The sequence below is a fragment of the Fusarium flagelliforme genome, assembly GCF_020744385.1.
Source record: "Fusarium flagelliforme strain FIESC 12 MPI-CAGE-AA-0113 chromosome Unknown B0J16scaffold_5, whole genome shotgun sequence".
In the NCBI taxonomy this organism is placed as follows: domain Eukaryota; kingdom Fungi; phylum Ascomycota; class Sordariomycetes; order Hypocreales; family Nectriaceae; genus Fusarium; species Fusarium flagelliforme.
The window spans coordinates 3759271-3786745 of NW_025763507.1; the positions used below are offsets into that span (position 1 = coordinate 3759271).

Below are 27475 nucleotides of genomic sequence, written 5' to 3' on the forward strand. Positions count from 1 at the left end.
CATTTTTACCGAACATCGCGGTGTTCATTGACTTTTTCTTTTTATTACTGCCGCACACGACGTCATTCTTGATCACATGTTCTAACTCTTGTGACCTGGATGATCCATCGAAGGCGGGGTCAGCGCGACTCGGACACTCACCGTATTCTCATTACCGCATTGTTGGTACCTTGTTCTTCAATCTCTTTCATGCCATCTTCGAGGTCGAGTACAAAAATGACAGATTCCCATCAGCCCCATGTCCTTGTTATCGGCGCAGGTATAGTCGGCGCCTCCATCGCATGGCATTTAGCGAAGAGCACCAAGGTCACCATTATCGCCCAAGATATTGGTGGGCCCGCCAGCTCAGCGTCTTTTGCCTGGTTAAACGCGAGCTCGGCCAGCGACAAGTCCTATCACAACTTCCGTGTGCGGTCTTTGAAGCGATGGAACGAGATTGAGAGGGAACTTCCGGACTTACCCATTACGTGGGGCGGGTCTGTCAATTGGCATAAACCAATGGAGACCTTGTTGGATAAACACGTTACTTTGACGGGCTGGGGGTATACTGTTATGCGTATGACGGGGGACGAAATCAATTCTAAAGAACCTGGGATCAAGCGTGAAAGTCTTCCTGAATGGGGATTTTACTACACTGATGAGGGTGCTATTGAAGCTCATGTCGCGGCTCAGCAGATGGTCGCCGACGCAGAAGACAAGGGCAATGTGAAAGTCATCAAGGCCACCGCAAAGGCATTCACAAAAAGCAATGGTCGTGTAACTGGAGTGATTCTAGACTCCGGAGAGGAAGTCCACGGCGATCATGTCGTTGTCGCAGCAGGTCTGGGCACGGTGCCTCTTCTAGCAACAGAAGACATCACGATCCCAATTCGTTCAGTACCAGCCTTGATCGTCAACTCTAAGCCTGTCAAACACCAGGTCCTAAATAGTCTCATCAACTCAAAGTACCTCTACATGCGCCAGACCAAAGACGGTGTTGTTCGGGCGGGCTGTGAGAACCCAGGCGACGATCCTGGTGAAGATCCAGAGAAAACAGCACAAGAGGTGTTCAGAATACTACAAGACACTTTGGTTGGGGGCGATAAACTCGAGTTTGACTATTTCACTGTTGGAAATAAACCGACACCCAAGGACGGTCTTCCTATTATTGGGCAAACGGGTCTGGATAATGTCAGTGTGGCGGTTATGCACTCTGGGGTCACGAACGCGGCGATTGTTGGGGAGTTGGTTAGTAAACAGATCTTGACAGGCGAGACGGATGACGCACTCCATCAATTCCGACTGGATCGGTTTACACGATGATTTTTGGTTTAGTCATAGAACGTTCATCACAAAGGTCTTGGATCACTGCCTTTGCATCTTATCATATCACAAGGGGACTTTTGTTTTGGCCGGAAAATATCAAACGTCAATTCTCTGCTTTTTATCTTTTTATCTAATCAGTTGCCTGCAACTGCTGAATCCTCCTCTTCCACTCCTATGTCCTGGTCAATCGCCAGGTCAATCACTCTCAATATCTCACCATTGTCTCCCCCTCAGTTGCCTGCAACTGGCGCAACTCCCTCTACTCCCCTGTCTGGTCAATCACCAGATCAGCCCTCGTAGCTGTCTGGTACTCCATAACAGTGGTACTGGCCCTCTCGCTTGATGCGAGCGTCCCGTCGATGTCGCTTCAGCGCACGCTCGGACTCACGCTTCTCGGCCTTGAAAGCCTTCCACTTTCGGTCATCGGCAACCTCCTTTGGATACTTCTTGCCAAAGGCTTTGCGCAACCAGCGCTTCGCAGACTTGAGAAGGGGATGCATGATGCCCTTGATGGTGTGTAAGAAAGCTGTGTAAAAGGTTGTGAGATTGTGTGTGTGTAGTAGAGTGGTAACAGGTGTCAAAAGCTGTAAGCTGATGATGGATGGAGAAGAAGAGAAAAGCTTGGACCTTGCGGAAAAAAGGAGATCCTTATAGTAATTTGAACATGGGCATACCAGAACAGCAGAAGGTGTTACTGCAGTTCTGTCCGTCTTGCTGTTGTGGGAAACAGGTAATGTGTGACCTGATCAAAGTTTACTTTCAGTTGGGCAGTACCTGCATTCAGCAGGCATCAACTCTGTGGAAGTGACCAGTGAACCTGTCACATAAAACAGATATCTTGATAGACCTATTTTCGTTAGGTGATCAGCGAGCGTTAGGCCTGTCCCTCAGCTTCGTGGTTTGTTTTGGCTGCTCAGTATTGGGTGAGACGATCAGTCAGAGGTTTTAGAGCATTGTTTAGACTGGACAAGTAGGTCTTAAGCCTGTCTCGGGTGACACGTCTCTGCAGAATTGTTCCTCGTTATGAAAAGCACAACATTAAATATTGGTTTGTGTAGCATTCAAAGAAAGCACATCCATTAAACGGCTTATTCGCTACTGGCTCAAACTTCAACCGACCACCACCACTCGTCTTCCCCCAGGTTTTAGATCCAGTCCCTCGGTTAAATCTCATGTACTGGCGGGTTTCTTCTCCGTAACAACGGTAGGATTGGTCTCTTTCTCATTTTCGCCGACCTCGATAGGCTCCTCTGCATTATCGGCCATTCCGTCGCCGTACTTTTTCATTGTTTTCCTGTCAACCTGGATTATGTTAGTAACCACTCTCACATCCTCAAACAAGAGACTTACGAAGACAACAAGCCACATGTAGCAGAACATAACAGCACAGCCGCCCAAAAGAGCAATAGCACCCTTCTTCCAGTAAGGTGCATCAGCAGCACTGTAGAAGATGATACCCCAGAAGGTCCACATAGACATAGATCCGATGTTCATGCAGTACAACGTGATACTTCGCAGGGCATCATCGCCTGTTCGTTGCAAAATAATATTCGCCCAACCAAAGATCAGAGGGTTAACCATATACGCTGAACCGGCCAAGTAAAACGCAAACATGGTAGCGCCCATAGAGAGGTTCTTGACAAGCAGCATGGATCCTACTACAATCTGAAGAATGATGCAGACGATGGCCATGGGGACACGTTGGCCGGTGGCGTCCATGTGCCATGCCGCAAGCATGTTGGCCAAGATACCCACGGCCTGCACACCGAGAGGGTAGGTGTTGATCTGGACTTGGGAGAATTTGTCGTTGTAGTACTTGAGCCAGAGAAGGAAGCTGTTCTGGAAAGGGAAGCCTTCGGTGGAGGCGCAGACGGGGGACCAGAAGAAGAGAATCCAGCTGATACACCATTAGTAAAGATCGGAGAATTTGGGGTTTAAGCCACTTACAACATGGGAGTAAGAAAGACTCGCTTGATGAGCGACATGGGCATAATGTTATGACCACCCTCAGCAATACGAGGAACTCTGCTAAGCGCAAGTTTCTTTTCTGACTCATTCAAATAACTAGCCTTGGTGTTCTCAGGCGTATCGGGGAAGTAAAGAAAGCCGAACACAGCGATAGGCAGAGTGATGATACCATCTTCTCAAGTCAATTCAGTCCTTCAAATCAGGGTTTCGCTTACTTACCAATGATGAACACCCACTGCCAGCCCTGCAGACCAGCCATACCTCTCATACCCTTATGAATAGCAGTCATCATCACACCAGCAAACATGGTTCCGATTTGACCGGACACACCGAACAGAGCTGTTCGTTTTTGGATTTCTTCGGGTTTGTACCAGGCGCCGATGATGTACATCGCGCCGGAGTATGTGCTTGCTTCTGCGAGACCAAGGAAGAAGCGGAGGACGCACAGTTGGGTAACATTCTTGACTGCGGCACTGAGCATCTGGGTTGTGTTAGTGGATATCAGTAGATGGTTGATTGGGGTGTAGTTACTGTCATGGCGGCCCAGAAAACGACCATTGAAGGAAGCCAGATGCGAGGCTTAACTCTCTGGATGATGATACCGTTGGGAAGTTGACCAATTGCCATTCTGGAGAAGTTAGAAAGGCGCCTTGAGAGGATATGATGAGACGTACCCAGCGGTTGTGACGGAAAGAACCTTGTTGTAGTCGTAACCGGTCATGTTGAGCGACTCACGAAGACCAGCGACCTAATTTGTCAGTCGGAACAAAACTCATATCCATGCGAACATACATAGGCATTGGCAAAGGCTGCACGGTCTGAATAGTCTGTTAGTTGTGTTCATTCGGTAGGCCAAGAATATCTTACCCAGGAAATTGAAGAAGTAGCTGAGACAGCAGTACGTCTGCGATTGGTTAGTCCATGATCCACCAAACTACCGGAGACTCGTACCAAGATGAAGAAATCTGCGATAAAGTTAGCCTTGTCAATTGTCAACGATTTTATGTGCACATACCCAATTTTCTAACAAGCTTTCTCTCTTCTTTTGACGTGGCAGAACTGCCAACAAAGAAATCTACCATCATTAGTGCCAATCTAACATCAGTGACAATGCATACATACGACGCGCGCTGGCGACAAAACCGCCCTTTGACTCCATCTTGACAAATGATGGCGTTGTGAATGAATACGTTACGAGAGCCAAGAAACAAAAGCCGCAAAAGTTATCAATCAGGGAAAAGCAAAGTTTATCAATCAACCCAGATAAGATGATCAGATTACTAGGAAAACCTTTTCCCTGTTAAACTCAGTTCGTTGGTTGCGCATGGACTGAACTACCGAAACTAGGCACGGCGCATTTCCTGAAGGAGAGTAGCCAGTGGACCCTTGGACCACAAGGTTAAATCGAGACTGTTAAGCGTTGCATCCATGTGGGGATTAAGCTTCAAGTAAGATTTCTTATGCCGTAATGGCGGCCGACTTGTTTGTGGGATGTCTTGAATTCTATTGGGGACTTTGTGGGATGCCGATTCCGGAGGGATTTTAGTGGTTGTTCCACACCCTCGGTTTCAAGCGATGGGGGTTTTCGGTTAGAAAGTCCGTACTTTGCCGTGTAAGGTTTGAGGGATTAAACAGCAAGTGCGCACGGATAAGACCCCGTGGAAGTGCAAAATATTATCAGATGAAGGGATTACTTAGATCAGATAAGTCCGAGATGACAGGTACGGGCATAAGCAAGACATCATGCGTTTACAAAGTCTAGATTCCTTGGCTTCTCACGGTGAAAAGATCGGAGGTAAAAATAGTTGTCAACGGCTGTCGCTCGGCATTCGGCTATCAAACTTCCAAAAACTTTACTCAAAACAATTGCCGAGGGCGCTATTTAAAAAGACCAGATTCCTTCTTGAACTCTGCAAGCCAATCTGCATTATCAGCTGGTGTTTGATTCCACACGTCATGGCTCATCAGGCTGTTAGTATCTGCAATTTAAGAATGGTAAGAGTGCATACCTGTCGTACTCGATCCATCGCGCTTGGTATTGAAGTTCCTCATCCGTCGGGACATGACTCGTTGGGTTCAACGGTGAAATGGTGCGCGCGACGTAGCGGGTCAGATCCCGCGTGAAACCCCTGTACATGTTTCCATCGTTGAGAGAAACAATCTTTTGGTCTAGCGCTGGTGCAAGGACGGGGTTATCGTAATCAGTATAGAAAGGCAGGGCATTCAGCTGCGACAGATTATCTTGAGTCTCAATCTGCCCACTGTTATGCCCAGACAATCCAGCACGTAACCGAAATGGCACCAACCATCTCGTCGAAGCGTTAGCCAAGCCCACCAGCAATCCCGTAAACATGGGTGAGGCACCCCCCATGGTCTTTATAATCTCACAAGCCTCCTTCTGCAACTCCTCATCCCCAACCTCCAAGCTCAACAGCCCAAGCATATCAACATATTCCCTCAACCCACTCTCCAACTTACAATGTTCAAAGATATCCTTCTTACTATGAATTCTCAACTCAGTAAACCGTGACTTTGCAGCGCTTTTCATGGGTGTCATCCTAGCCTTTGCAGTGATATGCTCCGTACCCAATACTAGATCTCGTAACCAGGAGCATGCTGGATTTGTTGAGGATGAGGAGATCTCGGCGCCGAAGATTATGCAGCATGCTTCGAGATGGAGAGTTTCTGAGCTCGGGATCGTGTGATGGGTGTCGAGATAGTTGGAGTAAAAGTAGTCTAGTTCTAGTTGGAGGAGCTCGAAGGCGTTTGTTGAGCTGTAGGGGGCGCCTTGGGAGGTTGTGAATGGGAGGGGAGAGTTTCGTTCGTAGTCGATGAGGTCTGTATGAATCAGTAAGAGCCTCTTTGAATAGAGGTGCTACTTACACGGAGGCATGTGGTTCTCAACCATATCAAGTGTAGATGCATCAAACCCCCAATTTCCCTTCCAATCAGCCATCGTCATGCCTTCTTTAAAGTGCTCCGCCAGATGATTCATTCTTTCAGACCAAGTCGTCATGTTGATATCGCAGAAGCCACATCTTGACAACACATCTTCATGCTTGAACTTCCAATCTTCCATTGGGATTTTTCTAAACTCTGACCCATGAACAAGTCGAAGGTGTTGTCGCAAATGGTCTTTCCTATAGAAGGTCCGCTCTCCTCTTTCCCTCTTTTGACATAGGTCGTGGTTGTGAGTTTCGAAGTGACCGGCTTCTGGGCTGACAATACCACAATAGACACAGGTCGGTTCAGATTGTTCGTTGAGAACTGTCGGACCGAGAGGCGAACATTCCCACTGTTCAAGCGAAAGATGCTGTGTTCTTTCATGTCGCGTCCACGTATGTTTTAACTTGAACGTCTCCGTACAGAACGTACACTGAAACCGGTGACACACTTGGGCAAGCTGCCTAGTACCATAGCGTCTGCCTCGCGGCCCAGCTCGTCGTCGCTTTTTGGCCACCTTTCGCAGTGAGTCCAGTGAGCCATCTGAACCAACGTGCGAGCTTCGACTCGAGTCAGATGTCTCAGCGCTTGTAGCCCAACTCCCCGTCACAGAAGGCGCATGCCTCGATCTCATCCGACCACTCTCCGAATGCTCTTCAGCACCAGAAACTGCCCTAGCAATAGCAGCCATACTAGACGGCTCATCTTCGGGCGGCGAATCTCTCCACCGTTCAAACGGACTCTGCTGAACAAATGGCGTCGGTGGCCGAACAGGTATATCTCTCGGACACGCCTCCGAAGATCCCGAACTAAGGTCTGTTTCCACCCGTTCAAACTTCTTTCGTCGCCGAGCATTGGCGAACCAATTCAGAATCTGTTGTTTGCTGAGACCTGTTTGTCGGATCATGGATTCGACTTCTGCGACGGTAGGGTAGGGATGATGGGTGTGGGCTGATAGCCATTTGTTTAGGACGCGGACGGAAATAAGGGACAGGCGTTTCCCGGGTTTGGGTTGATAGGTGAGGGGTTTCGGGTCGGGGGTAACTGGGCTGTTGGATGGTTCTGAAGGCTGAACTATATTGATGGGTTCGAGATTGGTAACATGAATGGCGCCCCCGAAAGTAGGGGGAGAGCTGAGTTGCTGAGGGTCAATGGTGTCATCAACATCCCACGAGAAGGGCAGGTCGACTGCCACTGAGTCTACAGGATGGTTGAGAATATCCTCCAGGTCAGCAAAGTCAATCTCCGGGAATAAGGAATGTTCTTCACTCATTCTAGCGATAAAGAACCTTATAATGATGCGATGTTTGTATGAGGAAAGACAGAAGAATGAACAGCCGTTCGTCTTGAGGAGCTGACCCACTATTTTCTTGTCATCTTCAGCCCTTTGACACAATCACCAACCAATAACATTGAAGCCCACACGATCAGTCAAGCCGGATGTGGAATAGTTTCATTCTATTATTATAACAGTCTAACATAAAGAACTTCAATCTTGAAGGTATAAACACACTCTGATATCCATATCTCGAACACTGAAATTACTTGAGGAATTGCCTCTCAAATAACCGACAAATGGAAGTCCGTCTCCCAGACCTCAACCTTAACATCATTAATCCCCATGCTTGAAAGCCTATCCGAAATCCTGCCAAGAGAGATGGCAAGATCGTACAGGGAAGGTGAAACTAGCCATGAGTTGTCTTCCATCAACATGAAAGCCATCAACCTAACATTCTTCTCTCCCTTGACCCGACACGCCTCGATTGTCACATTGCGGCGTGCTACACGGGATATCTCGTCATGAATAAATTCACGCACACCCGTGATATCGACCCACTCGCTAAATGACTTGTCGCTGACGGCTTCCAGGACCTCGATCTCGGGGAACCACGGTCTGTGGTCGCGGGAAGATCCGAAGGGAAAGGCGTAGTAGCAGGCCATGGACTGGGGGAGGCTTAGGGACGCTGGGCGGCTGATGTGGTACCTCCTTGGTTCGATGTCGAACGACGAGTCGTTGGGCATGGCGGGTGTGGTGGGAAAAGGAGGCATGGAGGGCATAAGGGGCATTGTGGGAAAGGGGGCCATGGGGGGCAAGGGGAGCATGGGGGATGTTGTAGAAATGGGAGGCACGGTGAGAAGGGGAGGGTTGCCGGCAAAGGGAGCACTGCCCTTGAGATCGTTGATAGCCCCTTCCAAATCCTGGGCAAGATACTCATCGAAAGAGAGAGGACGACCATTGCCCAGATCCTTGTCTGATTGCGATTCAACCGGCTTTGACGATTTGACTTGAAGTGGCTCATCGTCAATCTTCCAGATCTCGGAATCCGCTGGGTAAAGGTCGTTCATGCATTCCTGGAAGCTTAGGTCGTTCGTCTTACGACGCTTTTTCTCTTGCTCGACGGATTCTCGAACATGTTTCCTCATTTCCTCGAAATGCTCGAAGAACGACTTCTCGTGGTCAGAGGCAGTGGATCTCTTCCTTTTCTGTCCTTGGGAAGATGGGGGACGAGGAGGGAAAGAATCTAGACTTCGGCGAAGATTGTTCTCCAGTTCCATAACCCAGTCGTAGTCAGGCAATGCGTCCTTCTCTTCTTCAGAAGGTTTGGAGATGGTGTTGTTAGTCTCCTCACGAGCTTCTTTCTCTGACATGTTGAGTGCGTCGTTGGGATTTGGCCTGGGCGACCTCTTCTTTTTCCGTTCCTCAGAACGGCGTTGCTGATCGATCATCTCGGATAAGTCGTCGTCGTAGACTCGAGTCTTCCTTTTCTGTTTCTGATTAGATGTAGCAACAGGAGCATCAAGTCCTTCGCGAGATTGCTGTTCGGATGTCTCAGGTGTTTGAGAGACTGGGTCGTTGTGATCTGGACTAGGCAATCGCGTCGCAGGGTCGGAAGAACGTCTCACGGCAGCAGCAGTAGCGCTACGAGCACGATCGAGAGCTTGAGCATAATCGAGTTCCCGAAGTTTCTCACGTTCCTGACGAATCATCACGTCAAGGTTTGGACTCGGAGACACCGTCTGTTCCCGAGACGGTCCAGCAATACCCTTGCCGCGATTGCCAAAACGTTCGAGATGTCCTTTCTCAAGACGACGGCGACGTTCGACCCTAACCTCTTGACGCTCGTCGACGGTCAGGTCGCAAATGCTTCGACCGGGAAACATGATATCTGCCATTTCTTGATAAGTTCGAGGAATAGTATTATCGCGGCGATCGCGCTTCTCTTTCTCAAGACGATCAAAACGTTCGCGGATTCGATCGCAATGTTCGTCGATATCCTTTGCGAGTTTCTGAATGTTCAAGTCGTAAGACTTCAGACTCGAGTGCACCTTCTTTTCCAGGTCTTGAGAAAGACTAGGCTTGGCAGAAGCAATAGCTTGATCTTCGCGCCGTCGTTTGTCAAGTCCTTTTTCAAAGGCTTGACTCAGTGATTCACTGCCGGATGGACTAGGCGACCGGTTCTTCTCTTGCTCTTGTGCAGGTGTAGCGGTGTTTTGAGGAGAAGGGGGAGGAGCTCCAAGACTGCTAGCAGGAACAAGACCGAAGAGAGCGCCGTATAGCTTGTCATCGTCCCGAGGGCCCAAGTCGTTCCAGCTTGGAGTAGGCGGGCTATACAGGTCTGGCTCTGGGGTAGACATAGTGCGCAGTATCTTGTCGCTTACACTAGGCGACATCTCCCTTCCTTGCTCTTGAGAAGGTTCAGGTTCAGGTTCAGGTTCGGATTCGGATTCGGTGTCGGGTATAGATTCGGTGTCGGGAATTGATTCAGTGTCAGGAACAGAGTAATCGCTGTCAGACTCGTCCGTGCAGCTTGGAACCGGCGAGCAATTCCTTTCCTGCTCTTGGGAGGACTCAGATTCAGTTTCCGATTCAGAATCAGGAGCAATATAGTCGTCATCAGACTCGTCCGTGCTGATTAGACTCGGCGAGCGCTTCTTTTCCTGCTCTTGGAGGGATATAAGGTATTCGGGTCGGTATAGATCGCGAAGACCACGGAGCTGTGCGATGCGCTCCTCCTCCTCGCGGACACTCATGGGCTTGCTCTTCTTAGGCTTCGCAGGTGTTAATGGATTCTTCGGGTGTTTAGGTGGTGTGGCTCGTGATGCTTCCGGAGAAGGTGGAGGAGAGGAAGTCGAAATCGAGTCGTACTTCCTCTTCCGGGAATTGGGGTTGAGTGGGGGCAGCTCAGATGCGCTGGGAGTTGAAGGGGTATCGTGTACGGGGGTATGTTGTCGTGAAGTTTCTTCAAGGGAGAAATAATTGTAAGGTTTCCCCGCGGGAGGTACAAGGCTAGGGGTGATCCAGGATGCCGGCCGCATTGAGAAACGGTCGTCAATTGGGGGGATATCGAAGTAAGAGGGACGCAGCCTAGATGAGAGGGGGTGCGGTACTCCAGGAGCCTCGGGCTTGGCTTCTGGCTTCTTCTGGTTCTTATTTTGGTCGTCCATGGTTGTGAGATGGAAGACGATGTTGGGTTTTGTGATAGAAATTTGGAAGTGAAAGATTCATGGCGGGGGATGGATGCTTTTTATACAATTTCTTAAACTTAATCATTTCACGTACTTTCGTGTTGACTTTTAAGGTTGAGAGGATGCGCGCAATTCGATGGGTGCCAGTTGTCGGCTCGATTGGACACTGAACGCTTGTCGCAAAGTAAATACATCTTGGGCGAGGTTATTGGCCAGGCCATGGCATAGAGTTTATTGAAAGCCCTCATTCGATTTTTCCAGTCACGTTGGCACTTACTCACATCTCGGTGCCTAGGGCATCGACCAAACTCAGATTGTGTCGTGAATGCCACTGGCGAAAGTGATCACACGCTGGAAAATGCACTCAAATGTCCAAGATCATTCAGAATGAATTCTAGGTCTATTTGGTGAGGATTTCAAGTCTAAATCTATTTCGGATATCATCTAAGCCAAAGCAATACCAGTTAAATCTCCCAACTCCGCAAACAAAACCTTCTTCTCCCTACTCTTCAACCCAACCTCATAAACACCCCCCGACAAATCCGTAACATACGCCACACCAGCCTTCTTATCCAACGCCAGACCAATAGTCTCATGTAATCTCTTTGCCAAAATTTCCCTTTCTGAAGGTTCACTTCCACCCACGTAAGCGCGGTTTAGTGAATTTCCCTTTGGTGGATCACCACGATCTGTCCAGTACAAAGTTTGCGTCTCTTCATCAATCTCCAAATCGATAGGTTCCGGGAGGTTGATCATCACAACTTCGATTTGAGAGGGGTTGTTGATTTGTGCGCGGAAGATGCGGCCTTGTTTTCCTTTTGAAGGACCTTTTTGGGACCAGTAGAAGTACCCGTTTGTTTCATCCACGGTAACACCTACACACCAACGACACATATCCTCCCTATCCTGTGCCGTGCTCCCAGTAGAAACCAGCACTTCAACATCCGATCCATCAAGGTTAGCCCGCATAACCTTCATACCCTCCCTATCACACCAATAAAGCTTCCCACTCTTTGGCGCGATAGTGAGTTGCTTGGGGGTATGAACGCCAATGATGCCTGATTCAACAATGGTAGTACGTTCAGACCCATCGAGACGGGAACGTTCTATGGAGCCGTCGTTTGATTTAAAGGTTGGGCCCATGTTTGTCCAGTACATGTAGTTGTTGTGGATTGCGATGCCGTCGGGCATGGTTGACATGTTGTCGAAGATTGTGCGGAGGTCGGAGCCATCTGTGTTACAGGAGACGATACGGCCTTGTTGGTTGGGGAAGTTGATGAGGCCGGTGTCTAGGATGTATAGACGGGGGAGACTTAATGAGCCCATGATGAATGCGAAGCTGTAGGAATCTTGAACAACTAGGTGTATGTGGTTGTGTGCAAATACTGAATGTTCAATAGAAGGGCAGAGTATTCTTAGACAGTGAAAGTGTTCAGCTACTGGCGACAGTCAGTATTTAGTATAACCCAACAAGGCAAAATTCCAGAATGTTTCATCATAGCGCCGAACGTCGGCGAACAAGTGGATACGACCAGGCCGTGCGTCGCGTCCCGAAGAGTCCGACATTTTCTTGGACACCGCTGCATTGCCGGAGCTACCCTGAAATATGGAGCGACCGGGGGAGTGGATACCGAGGTTGGACCCACCGCGGAATTGTGACGTAGAGATCGTCGATTCGATCGCGATTTAGGGTAGCTTTATCAGTGAAGATTTTGAGAAGAGAATTCTAGGCATGGGGATCAGGAATTAGGGTGAGGTTGATACTGAATGTTACAATTGATGATATCCGTCTGCTAGTAGTTTTTTTAATTGTAGATTAAGAGCATGTCGAGTTAAATTGACGATTGACCATGACGAATAATGTGTCAAACGCTTCCATGGTGAAAAACGTTTGCTTAACAAACAATTCGTCCATCCAACTCAAAGTCAGAACCCAGAGAAAGAGGGTTTCATGATCAAAGTCATGGTTGATACCATCCTTTAGCTGAATATGTACTGCCATTTCATAAGACATTGGCCGTGAGCTTACTTTGACACGGCAATTGTCTACGAGCGATCTCGCGACTTAGATTACCTTATCTTATCAGCTTAGATATCGATAAGAGACTTGCCACTACGGCGATTTTTCATGTGTTCAGAAGTACTGCCGCTAAGTGGGAAATACTTGGTTCTTGTACCTTGTCGCTTATCGGTTAGAATCTGTCACATCTGATAACAACAGTTCGGCGATCAGACTGTTCAAGTGATTGAAAAATGGTATAATTCAGCGATATTAGTCTAAGTGTCTATATAATCCTCTTCACATCCATATATGATGACTTCTCTTTAGCATAATCATCCCACTCCTTCCTAACATTCAACAACCTAACAAGCTCCTCATCCCTCTGCTTAACCAAATCCCCATATCCTCTCTCATCAATAGCCTTCCTTGTCCCCTCAATCCACTTCTCCTTCAAACTCTCATCAACAACCGGATTCTCAGGCGCATACCACGTCTGCAAAGGTCCCAGCAAATGATCAGCAAAATGCTCAATACCACCCTCTCCACCACCTAGATGGAACAGTGTATTCGGTCCCATTACACCCCAACGAAGTCCAGGACCGTAGGATACTGCGTCGTCGATGTCTTGTACGTCGCAGACTTGTTGCTGCAGAATGTGGAAGACTTCGCGCATGACGGCTGCTTGGATTCTGTTTGCGACGTGACCAGGGACTTCCTTCTTAAGATGGATTGGTTGCTTGCCCATGGCTGTATAGAAGTTCATTGTCCGTGTGATGATGTCTGGGGAAGTTTGTGCGCCGCCGACTACTTCGACCAGAGGAATAAGATGCGGGGGATTAAACGGGTGCCCAACAACACATCGTTCCGGCCTTGCCTCAGCAGTCAAACCCTCCTGGATAGAAGAACAAGTCAAACCACTAGAACTAGTAGCAATAATAACATCCTCGCCCAACATCTCTCCCATATCTTGGAAAAGCTTCCTTTTGAAATCAATTCGTTCAGGACCATTCTCTTGAACGAAATCAACATCCTGTAACGCTTCAGACATGGTTGTTGTGAAGATTACATCTTCGGGTTTGGCGGCAGTGTTCTTGACTAGGCCGATGGAGGACAAAACGGGGAGGGCATCGCGGATGAAGTTGCGAAGATATGTTTCTGATGCGGGATTGATGTCGAAGGCTTGGACTTTGAGTCCTTGGGCTAGGAAGAGGGCTGACCATGAGGCGCCGATTGCGCCGCAGCCGATGATTGCGACAGTGTTAATTGACATGATGATAATAAAATATGGTATTAGAGCCAAGGTTTGTACTGAGTAGCTCTAGACCTGGAATGCAACGGTATTTATCTTATCATAATTGACACAGCAATCCAAAATAGCATTATCTTCTCGCTCTCAATTCCGCATAATCGCGACTTCGGCATTTACTTTAGCGTGCCCTGCGTCATGCGCCGGTAGATCAGGGACAAAGTGGACCACCTTTGCCCCATCATCGGATCCGAGGCCGATGAACTCATAGCCAATCCACGTGGCCGAAAACTCCGTACACCGACAAATCATCGACCATCTTCCTGCAGAATGTTTCCAGAAGACTTCTAATCAGGGGAGAAAAGCTTGTTCTCCACTCTGACGTTTCGATCTGAGGAATTCTTTCCGCGTTTGAGCCTCATGTTACATTCAGGCCGCGTGTTACATCATCCACTTTCTCCATTTCTTTTTCATGTTTGAAGCTCGGGAGATCCGCTCGCGCTCGCGTTTGAAGATTGCCGATTTCTTGGTTTTCGGGCTGATCCGCTTTATTCAGACATGTCGGTAGATGGGGCGTTGTAAGGGGATGCATGAAGGGTTTTGAGATGCATAAATGTCGGTGTCGAGGAGCTATACATATATCACTAGCATATCCGTATCGAAACAATTATCATCCAACACATCATTTCATCTCACTCTAATATCACCACCTCATTAATAATATTCAATACTACTTCTATTTCACACATCACGATGGCTGAAGAAAGAATCCCAGACGTCTACGGCCCTGGTACTCACACCGACCGCACCTTCACCCCCGTCCCCGAAGACACATCCCGCATCTTCCGCCTCATAGCCTCCCAAACACCCTCCTTCACCCAAGATGAATCCATCCTCTCAAAAGTCCACTTCGAGGGTGAATCATACCCCGTAATTCCCGGCCCCATCAAGGCCGTCTCCGTCGCAGCAGCCTTACACGCCATGGCCGGTGTAGTCGCTGATGAAATCCTTACTATCCGCGGCGAGGAGAACAAGGACCGCAAGATCACTGTGAACACTACACAGGCTGGTCTCTGGTTTGGAAATATTGCTACGGCGTATGTTGGTGGTGAGGATGTTGTTTCACTTACTAAGAGTGGTGAGATTAAGAAGCTATTGCCCAATTGGGAGCAGGGCTGGGTTGATACGCCTTTGAAGTACCGTACCACTGGTCTTTATCCTACTTCCGATCCTGAAGTCTGGTACTCCCTCCACGGATCCATGAACGCGGAGCCCGTGCTCAAGTCCATTGGCGTCAACCCCTCCGAGGCTATCTCCTCCAACGAAGAAGCCGCCGCTCATATCGCCAAGTACACCAGCAAGCTCTCCCCCGAGAAGCTCGAGTTCACCAATCTTATGAACGGCAACTGCGGTAGTGTCGTCTTCACTCCTAAGCAATGGAACGAAAGCGAAATGGGCAAGTCCCTCGCTGCTCATCCTCTCATCAACGTCAAGCCCCAACCTCAGGCTATTCCTACACCACCCGTTGCTTTCCCTCCTTTCAACTCTTCTGACAAGCGTCCTCTCGCTGGTATCAAGGTCGTCGAAATGACCCGTGTCATCGCTGGTCCTCAAATCGGTGCTATTCTATCTTCTTTCGGCGCTGATGTCATCCGTGTCAACCCTCCTCATCTCCCTGATATCAACATTATGCAACTTACTCTCAACGCCGGCAAGCGCACCATCGCCATTGACCTGCGCAAGCCCGAAGAAGCCGCTATTATCAAGTCCCTCATCGGAGAGGCAGATGTCTTCATCCAGGGCTTCCGTATGAACAAGATGCCCAAGTACGGTCTTGGTTTGAACGACATTCTCAAGATGGCCGGTGAGCGCGGTCGAGGTATCGTTCATGTTTCGGAGAACTGCTACGGTCCTGATGGTTATTACGCTGAGCGACCTGGCTGGCAACAAATCGCTGATGCCGCTGCTGGCTCGGCATATGTCACTGGCAAGTCCCTCAACCTGCCCAACAATGAAGCCGTCCTCCCCTCTCTGCCCGTAAGCGACATGACAACCGGTGCTCTCGGCGCAGTAGGAACCCTCCTCGCCCTGCGCGACCGCGCAACCAAGGGCGGAAGCTACGCCGTTCACGCCTCTCTGGTCGCCGTAAACACCTACGCCCTCCGTCCCGACGTCGGCCTGTACTCTCCTGAGACCGTCGCGGAATGCGCCGAACGTTTCCAATGGGGTGAAATGCGCGGCTCACACCACGTTCTTGATCTTCTTCTTACTGTCTGGAATGGCTGGAAGAAGGTTTTGGATGATGTTGTTGCTGAGGATAGCGACTTTTACCAGCACTTTGATAAGAGTGCCTTTGATGGTAAGAAGTTGAGTATTCTTAAGCCTGTTTGTCGATTGAGTGATGAGAGTACGCCTGAGTGGAAGACGCCTAGTGTGCCTTATGCTTATGAGAAGGCGGAGGGTATTAAGTTTCTTTAGATAGATTGCATTAGCCACCATAGACACATCATAGACTAGCGATTAGAATTGATTTCTTTTCATTTCAACTTTAATGAGCTTCTTTTTGGGATGATTGTGATAAAGCTTCTCGCGTCGATTGTATTGGTGGGTTACCGCGCTGGTACGTACAGAATCAGGCTCGGGATAATTTGGAAAGATGGAAAGATGACCGTTGCATTTCACTACCAACAGGAATAGCTCTATTGGCTCGCAAGACTTACCCTTTAAGTCATTATAATCAGGCTGCGGCTCAATTGCTGCCTTAGTACCCAACAGAACGCAGACACCTCGTCATTAAAAGGGCACCGTCCAGAACAATTCTTCTTTTCGGCATCAGCTTTTAACACCATAATCCCTGTATAATCTGAAATGGATCACTTCGACCCTTCAATGCCTGTGAGAGGGCTAGAATGCTCTATCTGTGATTGCACCGACATGGAAAAGTCTCTTGCTCAGATTGAAGACTCCGCATTGAAAGGATGCCAGCGCTGTAAGCTGTTGGGCCTATCTGCCTCTGCTTTCCAAGATTACTGGTCCGAGGATGTTCAAGACAACCGCGGCGAAGTTCTGGTAGTTGTACAGCGGGGTCTGTTAAGCAGCAGTGCAGCAAAAGTTTCTATCCACTGGATGTCCGCAAGCAACAGTCAGACAAGAAGGCTACAATTAAGTATCTCTGGCCAGGTAAGAGGGTCTTTCATAGGCGGGTAAACTCGAGAACTAATCGTACTATTCTAGGAGGAATGGGATATTCCATGGCCAGAGTTCACCATCCGGAATGTACCTTCGTCAGATCCAAAAAGCCAACAATGCCTGAAATTCATCAAAGATCAGATCTTATCTTGCGCAAGTCACGAGAACTGTGGAGAATCGAGAGCTGCCATGTTCTTGAATAAAAGCGGCAATAAGATTCAAAACCCTACTCGGCTACTGAAAATCGTCAACCATGGCTCGGAGCTCAGTGTTCTCCTTACTAATACTTCGGACGCCAAGTACACTTACACTGCATTGAGCCATTGCTGGGGGACCCAGGAACAAGCAAAGAAAATACCGACCTTGGATCGGGACAATCTTGAACAACGTTTATTAGCAGCCATGAGTGTTTCCAGTCTAACCAGGACTTTCCAAGATGCAATAGAGCTAACGGCTAGTCTCGGCTATGAATACATATGGATCGATTCCTTGTGTATCATTCAAGGAGATCAGGCTGACTGGAAAAAGGAATGCGGAAAGATGGGCGAGGTCTACGGCGGTGCCTACCTTGTAATTGCAGCTGCGTATGCTAAGGATGGAAACGGTGGACTGTTTGCCGACAGACAAGCAGCACGAAGGATCGAATTTAAGTCCTCAGCCGGGCATACTATCAAAGCTTCCGTCTCCGCTCATCGAGGAGAGATAGATAAACACGATATATGGAAAACGGGCGACCAATACTGGATAGCTGAAGATCTCCCGCTGTTCACCAGAGCCTGGGCCTTTCAAGAACGAATGCTTGCGAAGCGTATTATTCATTTTGCAAGCTCCGAACTTGTATGGGAGTGCCGATCCTCTGCAACCTGCGAATGTGGAGATTTGAGCGACGGCAGAACCTCCTGGCCCCAGCTTGGTCCAAGGAAAACTATCAAAACCAAGTATCAGGATGTTATCGACTGGGGACATAACTTCGAAAGAATGGAATTCTGGGATGATATTGCCGCTCAATACAGTGCAAGAGATATCACCAAGAACTCGGATAGGCTGCCTGCTTTGGCCTCTATCGCGAAGCAAATCGACTGCTGCGGAATGCTCGGCAGATATCTCTGTGGGATATGGGAAGAAACCTTGCCGCATAGCTTGCTGTGGTGGTCTGAGTTCAAAGACTTGAAACACTTCCCAAGATCGAATCAGCAGGCGATTACTCATTTTAGACCTGCTGTCAAATGCATCCCCTCCTGGTCATGGCTCTCGATAGAAGGTCGAGTCAGCTTGTGGGGTAGAGCGGCGACAGTTCATGTTGAAGTTACTGACATCGCCTTCACCTTGCCTGGGAACGATCCATATGGAGAATTCGCAGAAGCCGCAATCACACTTCGAGGGTTTACCACTTTGGTAGTGATATATTCCTCCCCGCAGCCAAACGGTTCATCAGCTGTAATTGTGGTTGACCCTATTTCTCGCCAGGAATTCCCACTCGATGCAGACACCAATCCTTTCGAATTCTCTGACAGTGAACTGTGGGGTGTCCCATTTAAAGCCTTAGCATTCAGTTCATCTGGTAGAGGTGATTTATGCTGCTTGATCTTACGTCAAGCACCGGACAGATTAGACAGATATCAACGGGTCGGTGTGGCGTATATTTCTGAAACTGTATTTGAATCAGCTTCCCTTGACGACATTGCTATGATCTGAAGAGGCTTCAAGAAATTATGTGAAAAGGTCGACTTGCGAGAGCTTAGCACATGTATCAATAAGAACGTTTTGGAATATAATCCCGATGCATGCTTTAATTCAACAAGGTGCAACTGAACTCCAAGACTTCTCTAGCAGATTGAAGGGGCCAGCTATCGTACACGTACGTACATAATCAGGCTCGGAACAATCTGGACAAGCTGAAAGACGACTCACATCTTTAAATCGTTAGCGCTGGCAGGTAGCCCAATCATATTTACTGACTCTAAATTTTTAATGCAGTGCGACCAATGTATAAAATCAGGCTACCAATGATGGAATGAGTGTATGACACAGTCGAGTTCACAGCGCTTACGGGGCGTATCGCCGCGCGTGGCCGCAAGGCCTGGGGCATTGAAGCAAAGTCCTCAAATTGGGCCTTCTTTGGTGATTCTTTTGCCTTCTACATCTCATCGACAAAAAACTACCCTCAAAATGAATGATAATGAATCTCTTCTGGATAGTGACCTTCGACAAGCCCCGAGGGGACCATTTCAAAGCAACGTCGTAGCAACAGTTCCGGACAGACTCAAAACCCGTTGGAGAATCTTGCAGATGATCCTCTTCAATTTCGTTTGTAAGTTTAAATTGCCTTTGCAGTCAGGGCAACATTTCTAATAGATGGTAGCTCTCGCTTTCATGATTATACACTGGGGAATATTCGCCTGGCAGAACGACCAGCCAGTTCACGAAACAATCCCTCAGAATCTGTCAACCGCCTTGGCCAATATTCTAGCCATCATTGCAGAGATAGCTCTTCTTGGGGGCCTTGGTATCGCCTACGAACAGATCCTGCGCAACGTTTGGCAGAAAAGACCACTTTTTGGATTAGAGGACGTGCTCAGGACCCTCAACTCCAGCCCATGGAACTTAGTCCGTCCTAAGGTTATTGTTTGGATTCCCAAAGTCAGGGAACTTTGGCTAGTCAGTCTACTTTGTGCTGGAATTCCGTTTGCGATCGTGTTTCCACCCGGTGCTCTTACTGTTGAGTTCGAGAATGCTGTCAATACGATGTTGCATGATGTGCCGACGATGAATATCAGCGACTATGGAAATGGGACGTATCAATCGTTTGTTGAGAAGTCTCTGTTTGAGATGAATGGTGACTTCAGCTACATGTGAGTATTTGACTCCAGAATGAATGTTTGCTAACACCGTGCAGGAATGACGTACGACCGAGTCTGAGAGCGTTGGCTAGTCAAGTTCTCTCTTCAGGTAAACACGTCAGACTCAATTCACCGTGCGGCAGCTCTTGTGAGTACAATATCTCTATAGACGGTCCGCGATTCAATTGCCGACATGTTGGCCCTGAAGAAGCAGTGATTGACAATTGTCCAACTATCTACGCGGCCAAGGACCAGGTAAATAGCAGCTCAGATGCCCTATACAGCCGCGCCAGCAATTCTTTCAAGATCAGCTGGTACGCAGAAGTGTGCAACAATCAGAGCCTGAAGACGCTGGATTGCCATACGACGCTAGCAACATATAACCTCCATGTGAACAACTCGCGCGATGCATCGCAATCCATCAACGTCAAGATTGAAAATGAAAGAGAATTCTGGAATGACACAGCTTGGATCCAAACACAATTCTACGATTATTTCTTTTACGGGGATGATCCTGCCGAACCATTGAAAGCCAACGACACCCTGCGCGCTAACTTCACAAATGCACAGGCTTTTGCGATTAGCCGCGGGGCAGTTCATGCTTTGAGAGGTGCAGCGACGAGGAGTGAGTGTTGCTCCAAACGTAGATACATGAAATGTTAACATTCCTAGATTTGGACGGGTTTAGCCGATTTTTCCAAGGAAACGCCACAGAAGTTCTGAGTAGCCCTTACGTCGGCATGAAGGACAGGTTCAGTACTCAGCTTGATATCACGCCTGACAAGATTGAGCGTTATCTACAAGACGTGGTGGTATCGACCATTTCGCTAGGTATATCGACACACAATGGGGATTTGAAGGCTGATACAGGGGCAGAGGTTTACAAGTTTAACGAAAGGGCTCAATTCTTTGCTGGTTATGGATCGTGTCTTGCTGTTTCTCTCTGTATCTCTGTTTTCAGTTGCTTTTCTATGGTTCGTAGCAGGAGACCAAGTGGACCCACACTTACTAGAGCCATACCTTTACAGAGATTTGAAACTCTAGGATAGATTGTCAAGGACGGGCTATTTAATTTTATGTAATCAATCTCCGGAATACTGTTTCTCGAGGCATGGCTGATGCAACAGCTAAGGTTTTCTTTCGAGGAGCGAGTTCTGCACAGTATACAGATCAAACAACACAATAGCCATGGAATTAATCGCCATCTTGTTAAAAGCTGCACATTCTGAAGGCAAGAACGAGGCGGCATATAAAAACCCCCCAGGAATGATTCGAACCAAAACAAAGACGGAATTTGAAACTGCCTCAACTATCACGAAGTCGTGCCCTGCGACTCTGCTGAGCCAATGGGATCGATATAAGATGAAACAATAGTTACTGTCATTGAATCACAGTACGATGATAAGTTGCAAGAAGCTTTACAAAGGGCTATGGAACAACTCGAAAAGGCAAAGGAACCCAAGACTACTTGCGACCTGCCTGGTTCTGATGTTGCAAGCAAGTATTTTGGGGGTGTGGCAACAGGATTTTGCGAATTTGAAAACGGCTTTGATGGAGTCGGTTCCACCCCCTTTGGCATCTATGGCAACAAGGTTTGATTTACACAAGCATAGCAATTGATTGTGGACATGACCCCGCGCGCCGAACTTGATCTAGATGACTGGGAGATACGGGGCCAACAAGTCAGGGACAATGCGGAATGAACCCTATAGTGCTTGGCCTTGCTAACAATCATACTACCAATTCCCAGAATCTGTACTCCAAGCTCCCAGCCCTGCCAAGAATATCGTGTTGATCTTCTGAGGGATTACAGAGGACTGATGTCAGTGAGTCACAAGACCGTCATCCCGTCAGCCCGAGAACCCCTCACGACAGATCTTGGGGATAAACTCTACCCGCACTGCATGCGTATCATTCGCGGTATTTGCCGACGTTAGCGGGCCGCACACATGGCTAGTCGCTGCTTTCAGACCGTGCCAGCGAGTACAAGACCGACCAGCCTGCCTCTTCAACAGCTTCTCAATATCCGCACCATTACACTGCATCGAACAAACAAACAATTCAAGATCCCAAGTTGACAAAAAGATTGTGTCCGACATGTGTGCCAAAATCGATACAACGGTGAGTTCCTCCCATACCCCCTCATTGTGAACACAATGGGCTCACACGTCTGATCAAAGATCTACCCGGGCAACATCATCAACAATGAGTTTGTCCCAACGTCCAAAACACTTCATTCCATCAACCCTTCCACGGGAGAGGCCCTGTGGGAGGTTCCCTGCGCCACCAGAAGTGATGTCGACAAGGCTGTCCAACATGCCCGAACAGCCTTCAAGAGCTGGTCCAGAGTTCCATTCAACAGCCGGGCAAAGATGCTTGTTGCCTATGCAGATGCTATTGAAGCTGAGCGCGAGGAGCTCGAGAAGCTGCTCGTCAAGGAGTCGGGTAAGCCTCTGGGCCTCGCCAAGACCGAGCTCGACATGAGCTTGAGATGGCTGCGAGCATTTGCCACCATGGAGGTCAAGGATGAGGTCCTTGATGATAACGAAGACCGGACAATAACCCAGACATTTCCTCCTCTGGGCGTGTGTTGCGGAATTGTTCCATGGAATTGGCCTGTTCTCCTTGGACTTGGTAAAATTGGCCCGGCGCTCATTACTGGAAACGTCATAATAGTCAAGCCATCACCTTTTACACCATATTGCGACTTGAAGCTCGGTGAGATTGGAACCAAGATTTTCCCGCCTGGTGTCCTCCAGGTTATCAGCGGCGACGATAGTCTTGGGCCAATGCTCACAGAGCACCCAGATATCGATAAAATCACCTTTACCGGATCAATTGAGACAGGTAAGCGAGTTATGCAAAGCTGCGCAAAGACCCTGAAGAGTGTGACGCTCGAGCTCGGAGGTAATGACCCAGCTATTATCTGCGATGATGTTGATATCGACGCCATCGTGCCCAAGATCGCAACACTTGTCTTCCTCAACTCGGGCCAAATCTGCATGTTGATCAAGCGTATTTACGTTCATGAAAACATCTACGACAAGTTCCGCGATGCTTTGGTTACCTATGCAAAGACCATCAAAGTTGGCGATGGCTTTGAGCCCGATGTGCTTATCGGCCCTCTCCAGAACTCGATGCAGTAAGCCCCACAGATGAAAGTCACATCAGACAACGATATTAACTGAAGCATAGATACGAGAAACTCAAAGACTTGTACATGTCGGTCAACACATGCAACTGGAAGCCGGCATTGGAGGGACGCATCGTATCAGAGTCAAAGGGATACTTTGTTACCCCTTCCATCATTGACAACCCCCCTGAAGATTCAAAGATCGTTGTCGAGGAGCCTTTTGGACCCATCGTCCCACTTCTCAAGTGGTTCAGCGAGGATGAAGTTCTTGACCGCGCGAATGGTAGTAAATGCGGACTGGGCGCTTCAGTCTGGAGTAAGGATCTTGACCGTGCTGAGAGAATGGCTCGTTGTCTATCGGCTGGTAGTGTGTGGATTAACTCACATTTTGATGTTGCTCCTAACGTTCCTTTTGGTGGTCATAAATGGAGCGGAATTGGTAGTGAATGGGGAATGACTGGGTTGAAGGCTTATTGTAACTCTCGATCGCTGTGGAAGTGGAAGAAATAGGTAAGGTAGACCAGCTAAATGTATAGACATTTGAGTTGATAGAGTGGTTAATAAGTAATCACTGTATTTCTAACGAGGTTTGTAACGGCAATAGTTGTCAAGATATTAGAAAGCCTAATAAGCAGATTTACTGAACGAGGAATAATAAGTCAAGTTTGGATAGCGGATAGAGTGACAATTTAACCAAACTCCTTTGTAAGTTTGCGTCTAACCTACAGTTCCTAGAGATACACCTTTACGGAGATTTTAGAATATGTGACAGGCCGTCAAAGATGGGCTGTTCAATTTTATACACTTGATTTCAGGAATACACTTTTCCAAGGCATGGCTGGTATGACAGGTCGACTGCCACTAAGCAATTGCCTGTGCTTGGTAAGACGTGCTAAATCTCTAGCGCTGTCGCCCGGAAATAATCTAGCATGAGTCGTGTATCTCTGCCGCCAAAATAAGAGGCGAGATACTTCCACCCTGTAGGAAACTAATGCAATTTCCATATAGCCAGCGATACGAGTTGGCGATGAGTCACTGCCGAAACATTGTCCTGTAGAACAAATAATTGATCTCCTCAAGTCTCTATATCAACACCACTGCGTCTTGATTCTTCAACACTCCCCTGTTTTCTATTTCATTTGAAATACGCCAGCTGGTAAATTCCGAACAAAATGAATGCGGTAACGGAAGAAACACCAAAGCCGGGAACTAGAGTTGCTTACATCCGCACTATCCCAGACAAGAGGCCAGCCCAAGAAATTACAGAGTGTCAACTCAGCAATCTGAGAACATGGCTCTGGTTCTGGGTCGGTCAAAAGGTCCCTTACGATCCATGTGGCGCTGGTCGTAAAAACCGCACATCACCTCTGCCAGGTATTAGGCACCATTACATTATTGGCTATACTACTGCTGCGGATGCTGTCATATTGGACTGGCTCTTGGAAGCTTCGCCACCTGGGAATGATAAGCTATCCAGGCCTGACTTCGAGATATATCTCTCCGAGGCGCAGATGAAGGATGTGAAGAACAAGGATCTTCTTCGACGCCTTGAGACGGAGAATGCTACCATCACGAAGATTACAGCGCCCTCGGCAGTGTACCCATCGGATGACATTTGCGATTCAGTCATGCTCTCAAAGAGCGATTATATACTCGACATAAACCTTCAGTACGGCCCCAGCGACTGGATTTCCACAGATGCACTCTATCGCGATTCGCTTCGCCACAACCACCCACAATATTACAAAACCGAGGAGCGAAACAATTTCTATTTCGAGAATAGACTAAAGAAGAAAATGGGGCATACTCAACGATCATGTTCTTACGCACACGGTAAATCCGACGCTTGGCTACGCGACCATTACGTTGAATGGCAAGCTTATGCATGTCCAAGCTGTGGACAGAGATGTAAGAGGAGTAAGGGTTGTAAAAATACCGGCGAGGACTGGGGGAAGGATAAGCGAAAGGAAGAATGGATGGAGGGGGTTGATTTGGATGCAGCAAGACCGCCCGAGTTTGAGAGAGATTGGAGGGTGTTGAGTGTACAGGATGTTGTTAATTATTATGGCAAGGATCGGTTGGCTTGGGAGAGGTTTAGTAAGTGGAAGTGGAGGTCTATTGATACGTTCTCTGGGGATTGGAAAAGAGAGTAGATACTATTTCTTATTTACTAAATAAGCTATTCACGTCATCATTTATCATCATCATCATCTCCATACTCTACAGCAACACATTGGACCAAGCATCTCATTATACTTAGATCTCATGTTGACCACAACCCAAGTGTCGAAGACCCATAGCCTCAAGCTCCTCCATCTTGCCCAGATCAGGTCCGACGCTGCGCTGCTGGAGGCTCTGAAGCTTGGCCTCGCTGATCTTGGTCTTGGGGATCAACTTGGTGCCTCGGTCGTCGAGGACGGCAAGGATGTGTGCGGCAGCCTGATCTGTTAGCAAATCTACATGCCCATGTTTGGGATGGACGTACCTTGGCGTTGATGGTGAGAGTCTCGGGGTCGGGGTTGTCGATGGTATCGCAAGCTTGATGGTAGCAAGGATCCTGGGCAACAGCGGTACCCTAGCACCATGTTAGTAACGAGTCATTAAATTCGTCTGATATGACTTACAGTGTGGAGGAAACCAAAAGGCTTGTTCAAGTTCTGCCAGAAAGAAGCATAATCACTTCCATTCGTCAAAACAGCAGGCGTAACCTCAAGACCCTTGCTAGTAAAGTACTCAGTAAAGGTCTTCTCAGTAACCTCAGAACCCTTAGGTGCCTTGGATCCGTGCTCGCTACCATCGGTATCCGCGACACCGAAGAAACCCTTGGCAACCATGTCGAAGTTGAGGTAGACCAAAAGGTTGTTGACGTCTTTGGTGGCGAGGTTGGAGGTGTAGAATTTGCTACCGAGAAGACCGTTTTCTTCGGCGCCCCACCAGGCGAAGCGGATCTTATTCTTGGTCTTGTACTTTGAGAGAGCGGTGAAAAGCTCGAGGAGGAGGGATGTACCGGATCCATCATCGTTGATACCGGGACCGGCCTGAACTGAGTCCAAGTGCGCACCAAGCTGTAAAAATTAGTAAAAGATCATACGAGTAAAAGGCTGACATACCATGATGACATTGCGAGGATCACCACCAGTAGTCTCAGCAATAACATTCTGAGTAATCCTCTCCTCGATAGTCTGCGTTTGCTGAAAGAAAGCCTCAACCTTCTCACCACCCTCAATCTTGGCCTTGATCTTCTCTCCATCCGCCAGGTTGATAAAACCAGCAGGAACATGCTTCTCAGGGTTAGGCGCACTGAGCGAACCAGCAGTAACGTTCGTCGCCAGATCATGGTAGATGATCACGGCGGCAGCACCAGCCTCGGCAGCAGGGATGACTCTGCCAGCAAGCGTACCACCGGTAGGACATCTGAATCGTTGAACGAGAACGATCTTGCCCTTGACATCAAGATCAGCGTAGTTGGCAGCGTCGCAACCTGCTGCGCCTTCAGGACCAAGCGCGATTTCAGCGGTGATGCCATCTGCACTGGTGCTGGGAGAGTAGGTCAATCCGTAAACGTAAACATTGCTGTCGTCGACTTTGAGGGAGATGGAATCGACGTAAGCGAAAAGCGCAGGGAAGTTCTGCTTGTAGACCTTTGCGTTCTTGACTTTGGAGGTCTTCTTGAAGACGTAGTCTACTGAAGCGTCGTAGCCGGGAAGACCGAAGGCTCTGTTTCCACCGTTGGCGAAGGCGAGATCGTTGAGCTTTTCGAGGTTTGACATGAGGCTGTAATTGTCAGCATGGGGTATTTAATTAGGGTGGTGGGTTTTACTTCTTGGTCTTGATGTCGTTCTGGAATTTCTTGGAGTCGAGCTTCTTGCCCTTTGCCAAAGCATTGGGGGTGAGCGACAGCAGAGTCGCGAGGGTAGTGGTGAACTTCATCTTGAGAAATGGCCCTGGGGTTGACGAGAGGGATAACCCTTCAATTGCTGGATGGGAGGCATGGTCTTAATTTATAGTAGACGGAGACGTAATATGGTGCAATTGTTTCTTGCCTAGAAAATACAAGGCCCGGGTATAGTTTCAATTGAGGAAGGTCATTGCAGGCCAAGAAGTGGGCTTTGGTGATCGATATGTAGGTACTTTTTTAGTCAGGGCTCGGCATGGGCCTTATCGCGGGCGGTGACGATAGTCATGAGTGCTCTATTGACACTTGGCTGCTCGACAAGTCGGTAATTGATTCGGGAGATCAGCGCTGAGACTACTACATTACAGGTACAACATTTTCCTGATCAATTGAGACTCGAAGTCTGCAATACCTCACAGCAAAAGGTTCTTTTCCTGAGGGGAAGGCAAACTTTTCTACCGATAAAGCTCACGACCTCCGATCGAGG

General features: G+C 48.3%; 10 protein-coding genes across 10 annotated transcripts; 6 read left to right on the top strand and 4 right to left on the bottom strand.

The window, feature by feature from the left end:
- The first annotated feature begins 28 nt into the window (after positions 1 to 28).
- B0J16DRAFT_345967 (FAD dependent oxidoreductase) lies at positions 29 to 1421 on the top strand. Its single transcript, XM_046128353.1, has one exon. It carries the CDS (start codon positions 100 to 102, stop codon positions 1300 to 1302), a length of 1203 nt encoding a protein of 400 aa, XP_045982006.1. The 5' UTR covers positions 29 to 99; the 3' UTR covers positions 1303 to 1421.
- A 719-nt stretch (positions 1422 to 2140) lies between these two features.
- On the bottom strand, positions 2141 to 4838 carry B0J16DRAFT_165205 (major facilitator superfamily domain-containing protein). Its single transcript, XM_046122299.1, has 11 exons — positions 4396 to 4838; positions 4289 to 4348; positions 4225 to 4238; positions 4141 to 4177; positions 4066 to 4091; positions 3948 to 4021; positions 3805 to 3901; positions 3493 to 3754; positions 3253 to 3445; positions 2656 to 3202; positions 2141 to 2607 (listed from the first exon to the last, which is right to left on the bottom strand). The coding sequence occupies exons 1-11, from the start codon at positions 4430 to 4432 to the stop codon at positions 2476 to 2478; spliced, it is 1479 nt and encodes a 492-aa protein (XP_045982007.1). The 5' UTR covers positions 4433 to 4838; the 3' UTR covers positions 2141 to 2475.
- Positions 4839 to 5151: 313 nt separating this feature from the next.
- B0J16DRAFT_386649 (uncharacterized protein) lies at positions 5152 to 7489 on the bottom strand (the record flags this gene model as incomplete). The annotated part of the gene is made up of 3 exons (XM_046131588.1): positions 5152 to 5233; positions 5283 to 6111; positions 6157 to 7489. 3 exons carry the CDS (start codon positions 7487 to 7489, stop codon positions 5152 to 5154), a joined length of 2244 nt encoding a protein of 747 aa, XP_045982008.1.
- A 3580-nt stretch (positions 7490 to 11069) lies between these two features.
- Positions 11070 to 13979, bottom strand: B0J16DRAFT_307908 (uncharacterized protein). Its single transcript, XM_046124853.1, has 3 exons — positions 12987 to 13979; positions 12448 to 12473; positions 11070 to 12097 (listed from the first exon to the last, which is right to left on the bottom strand). Exons 1-3 carry the CDS (start codon positions 13953 to 13955, stop codon positions 11128 to 11130), a joined length of 1965 nt encoding a protein of 654 aa, XP_045982009.1. The 5' UTR covers positions 13956 to 13979; the 3' UTR covers positions 11070 to 11127.
- A 392-nt stretch (positions 13980 to 14371) lies between these two features.
- Positions 14372 to 16424, top strand: B0J16DRAFT_345976 (CoA-transferase family III domain-containing protein). The gene has a single exon (XM_046128354.1). The coding sequence runs from the start codon at positions 14685 to 14687 to the stop codon at positions 16407 to 16409; it is 1725 nt and encodes a 574-aa protein (XP_045982010.1). The 5' UTR covers positions 14372 to 14684; the 3' UTR covers positions 16410 to 16424.
- A 352-nt stretch (positions 16425 to 16776) lies between these two features.
- Positions 16777 to 18907, top strand: B0J16DRAFT_402062 (heterokaryon incompatibility protein-domain-containing protein). The gene is made up of 2 exons (XM_046132616.1): positions 16777 to 17111; positions 17166 to 18907. Exons 1-2 carry the CDS (start codon positions 16800 to 16802, stop codon positions 18813 to 18815), a joined length of 1962 nt encoding a protein of 653 aa, XP_045982011.1. The 5' UTR covers positions 16777 to 16799; the 3' UTR covers positions 18816 to 18907.
- A 568-nt stretch (positions 18908 to 19475) lies between these two features.
- Positions 19476 to 21009, top strand: B0J16DRAFT_269548 (uncharacterized protein; the record flags this gene model as incomplete). Its single annotated transcript, XM_046123514.1, has 3 exons — positions 19476 to 19972; positions 20017 to 20585; positions 20633 to 21009. The coding sequence occupies 3 exons, from the start codon at positions 19476 to 19478 to the stop codon at positions 21007 to 21009; spliced, it is 1443 nt and encodes a 480-aa protein (XP_045982012.1).
- A 1048-nt stretch (positions 21010 to 22057) lies between these two features.
- Positions 22058 to 23603, top strand: B0J16DRAFT_402068 (Aldehyde/histidinol dehydrogenase; the record flags this gene model as incomplete). Its single annotated transcript, XM_046132617.1, has 3 exons — positions 22058 to 22081; positions 22141 to 23102; positions 23156 to 23603. The coding sequence occupies 3 exons, from the start codon at positions 22058 to 22060 to the stop codon at positions 23601 to 23603; spliced, it is 1434 nt and encodes a 477-aa protein (XP_045982013.1).
- A 593-nt stretch (positions 23604 to 24196) lies between these two features.
- On the top strand, positions 24197 to 25283 carry B0J16DRAFT_345979 (uncharacterized protein). The gene has a single exon (XM_046128355.1). It carries the CDS (start codon positions 24266 to 24268, stop codon positions 25244 to 25246), a length of 981 nt encoding a protein of 326 aa, XP_045982014.1. The 5' UTR covers positions 24197 to 24265; the 3' UTR covers positions 25247 to 25283.
- A 66-nt stretch (positions 25284 to 25349) lies between these two features.
- On the bottom strand, positions 25350 to 27094 carry B0J16DRAFT_402070 (uncharacterized protein; the record flags this gene model as incomplete). Its single annotated transcript, XM_046132618.1, has 5 exons — positions 26914 to 27094; positions 26204 to 26867; positions 25718 to 26158; positions 25579 to 25668; positions 25350 to 25532 (listed from the first exon to the last, which is right to left on the bottom strand). The coding sequence occupies exons 1-5, from the start codon at positions 27021 to 27023 to the stop codon at positions 25350 to 25352; spliced, it is 1488 nt and encodes a 495-aa protein (XP_045982015.1). The 5' UTR covers positions 27024 to 27094.
- Between the last annotated feature and the right edge of the window lie 381 nt (positions 27095 to 27475).

Coding starts and splice junctions, on each gene's coding strand:
- B0J16DRAFT_345967 (XM_046128353.1), top strand. CDS start 100: ATGATCCATCGAAGGCGGGGTCAGCGCGACTCGGACACTCACCGTATT.
- B0J16DRAFT_165205 (XM_046122299.1), bottom strand. CDS start 4,432: ATGGAGTCAAAGGGCGGTTTTGTCGCCAGCGCGCGTC. Junction 4,349..4,395: donor TTTTGTCGCCAGCGCGCGTC/GTATGTATGCAT, acceptor TAATGATGGTAG/ATTTCTTTGTTGGCAGTTCT. Junction 2,608..2,655: donor ACATGTGGCTTGTTGTCTTC/GTAAGTCTCTTG, acceptor AACATAATCCAG/GTTGACAGGAAAACAATGAA.
- B0J16DRAFT_307908 (XM_046124853.1), bottom strand. CDS start 13,955: ATGTCAATTAACACTGTCGCAATCATCGGCTGCGGCGCAATCGGCGCC. Junction 12,474..12,986: donor AGAAGTCATCATATATGGAT/GTGAAGAGGATT, acceptor AACTACTAGCAG/ACGGATATCATCAATTGTAA. Junction 12,098..12,447: donor ATCATCAATTGTAACATTCA/GTATCAACCTCA, acceptor TCACTGTCTAAG/AATACTCTGCCCTTCTATTG.
- B0J16DRAFT_345976 (XM_046128354.1), top strand. CDS start 14,685: ATGGCTGAAGAAAGAATCCCAGACGTCTACGGCCCTGGTACTCACACC.
- B0J16DRAFT_402062 (XM_046132616.1), top strand. CDS start 16,800: ATGGATCACTTCGACCCTTCAATGCCTGTGAGAGGGCTAGAATGCTCT. Junction 17,112..17,165: donor AATTAAGTATCTCTGGCCAG/GTAAGAGGGTCT, acceptor GTACTATTCTAG/GAGGAATGGGATATTCCATG.
- B0J16DRAFT_345979 (XM_046128355.1), top strand. CDS start 24,266: ATGAATGCGGTAACGGAAGAAACACCAAAGCCGGGAACTAGAGTTGCT.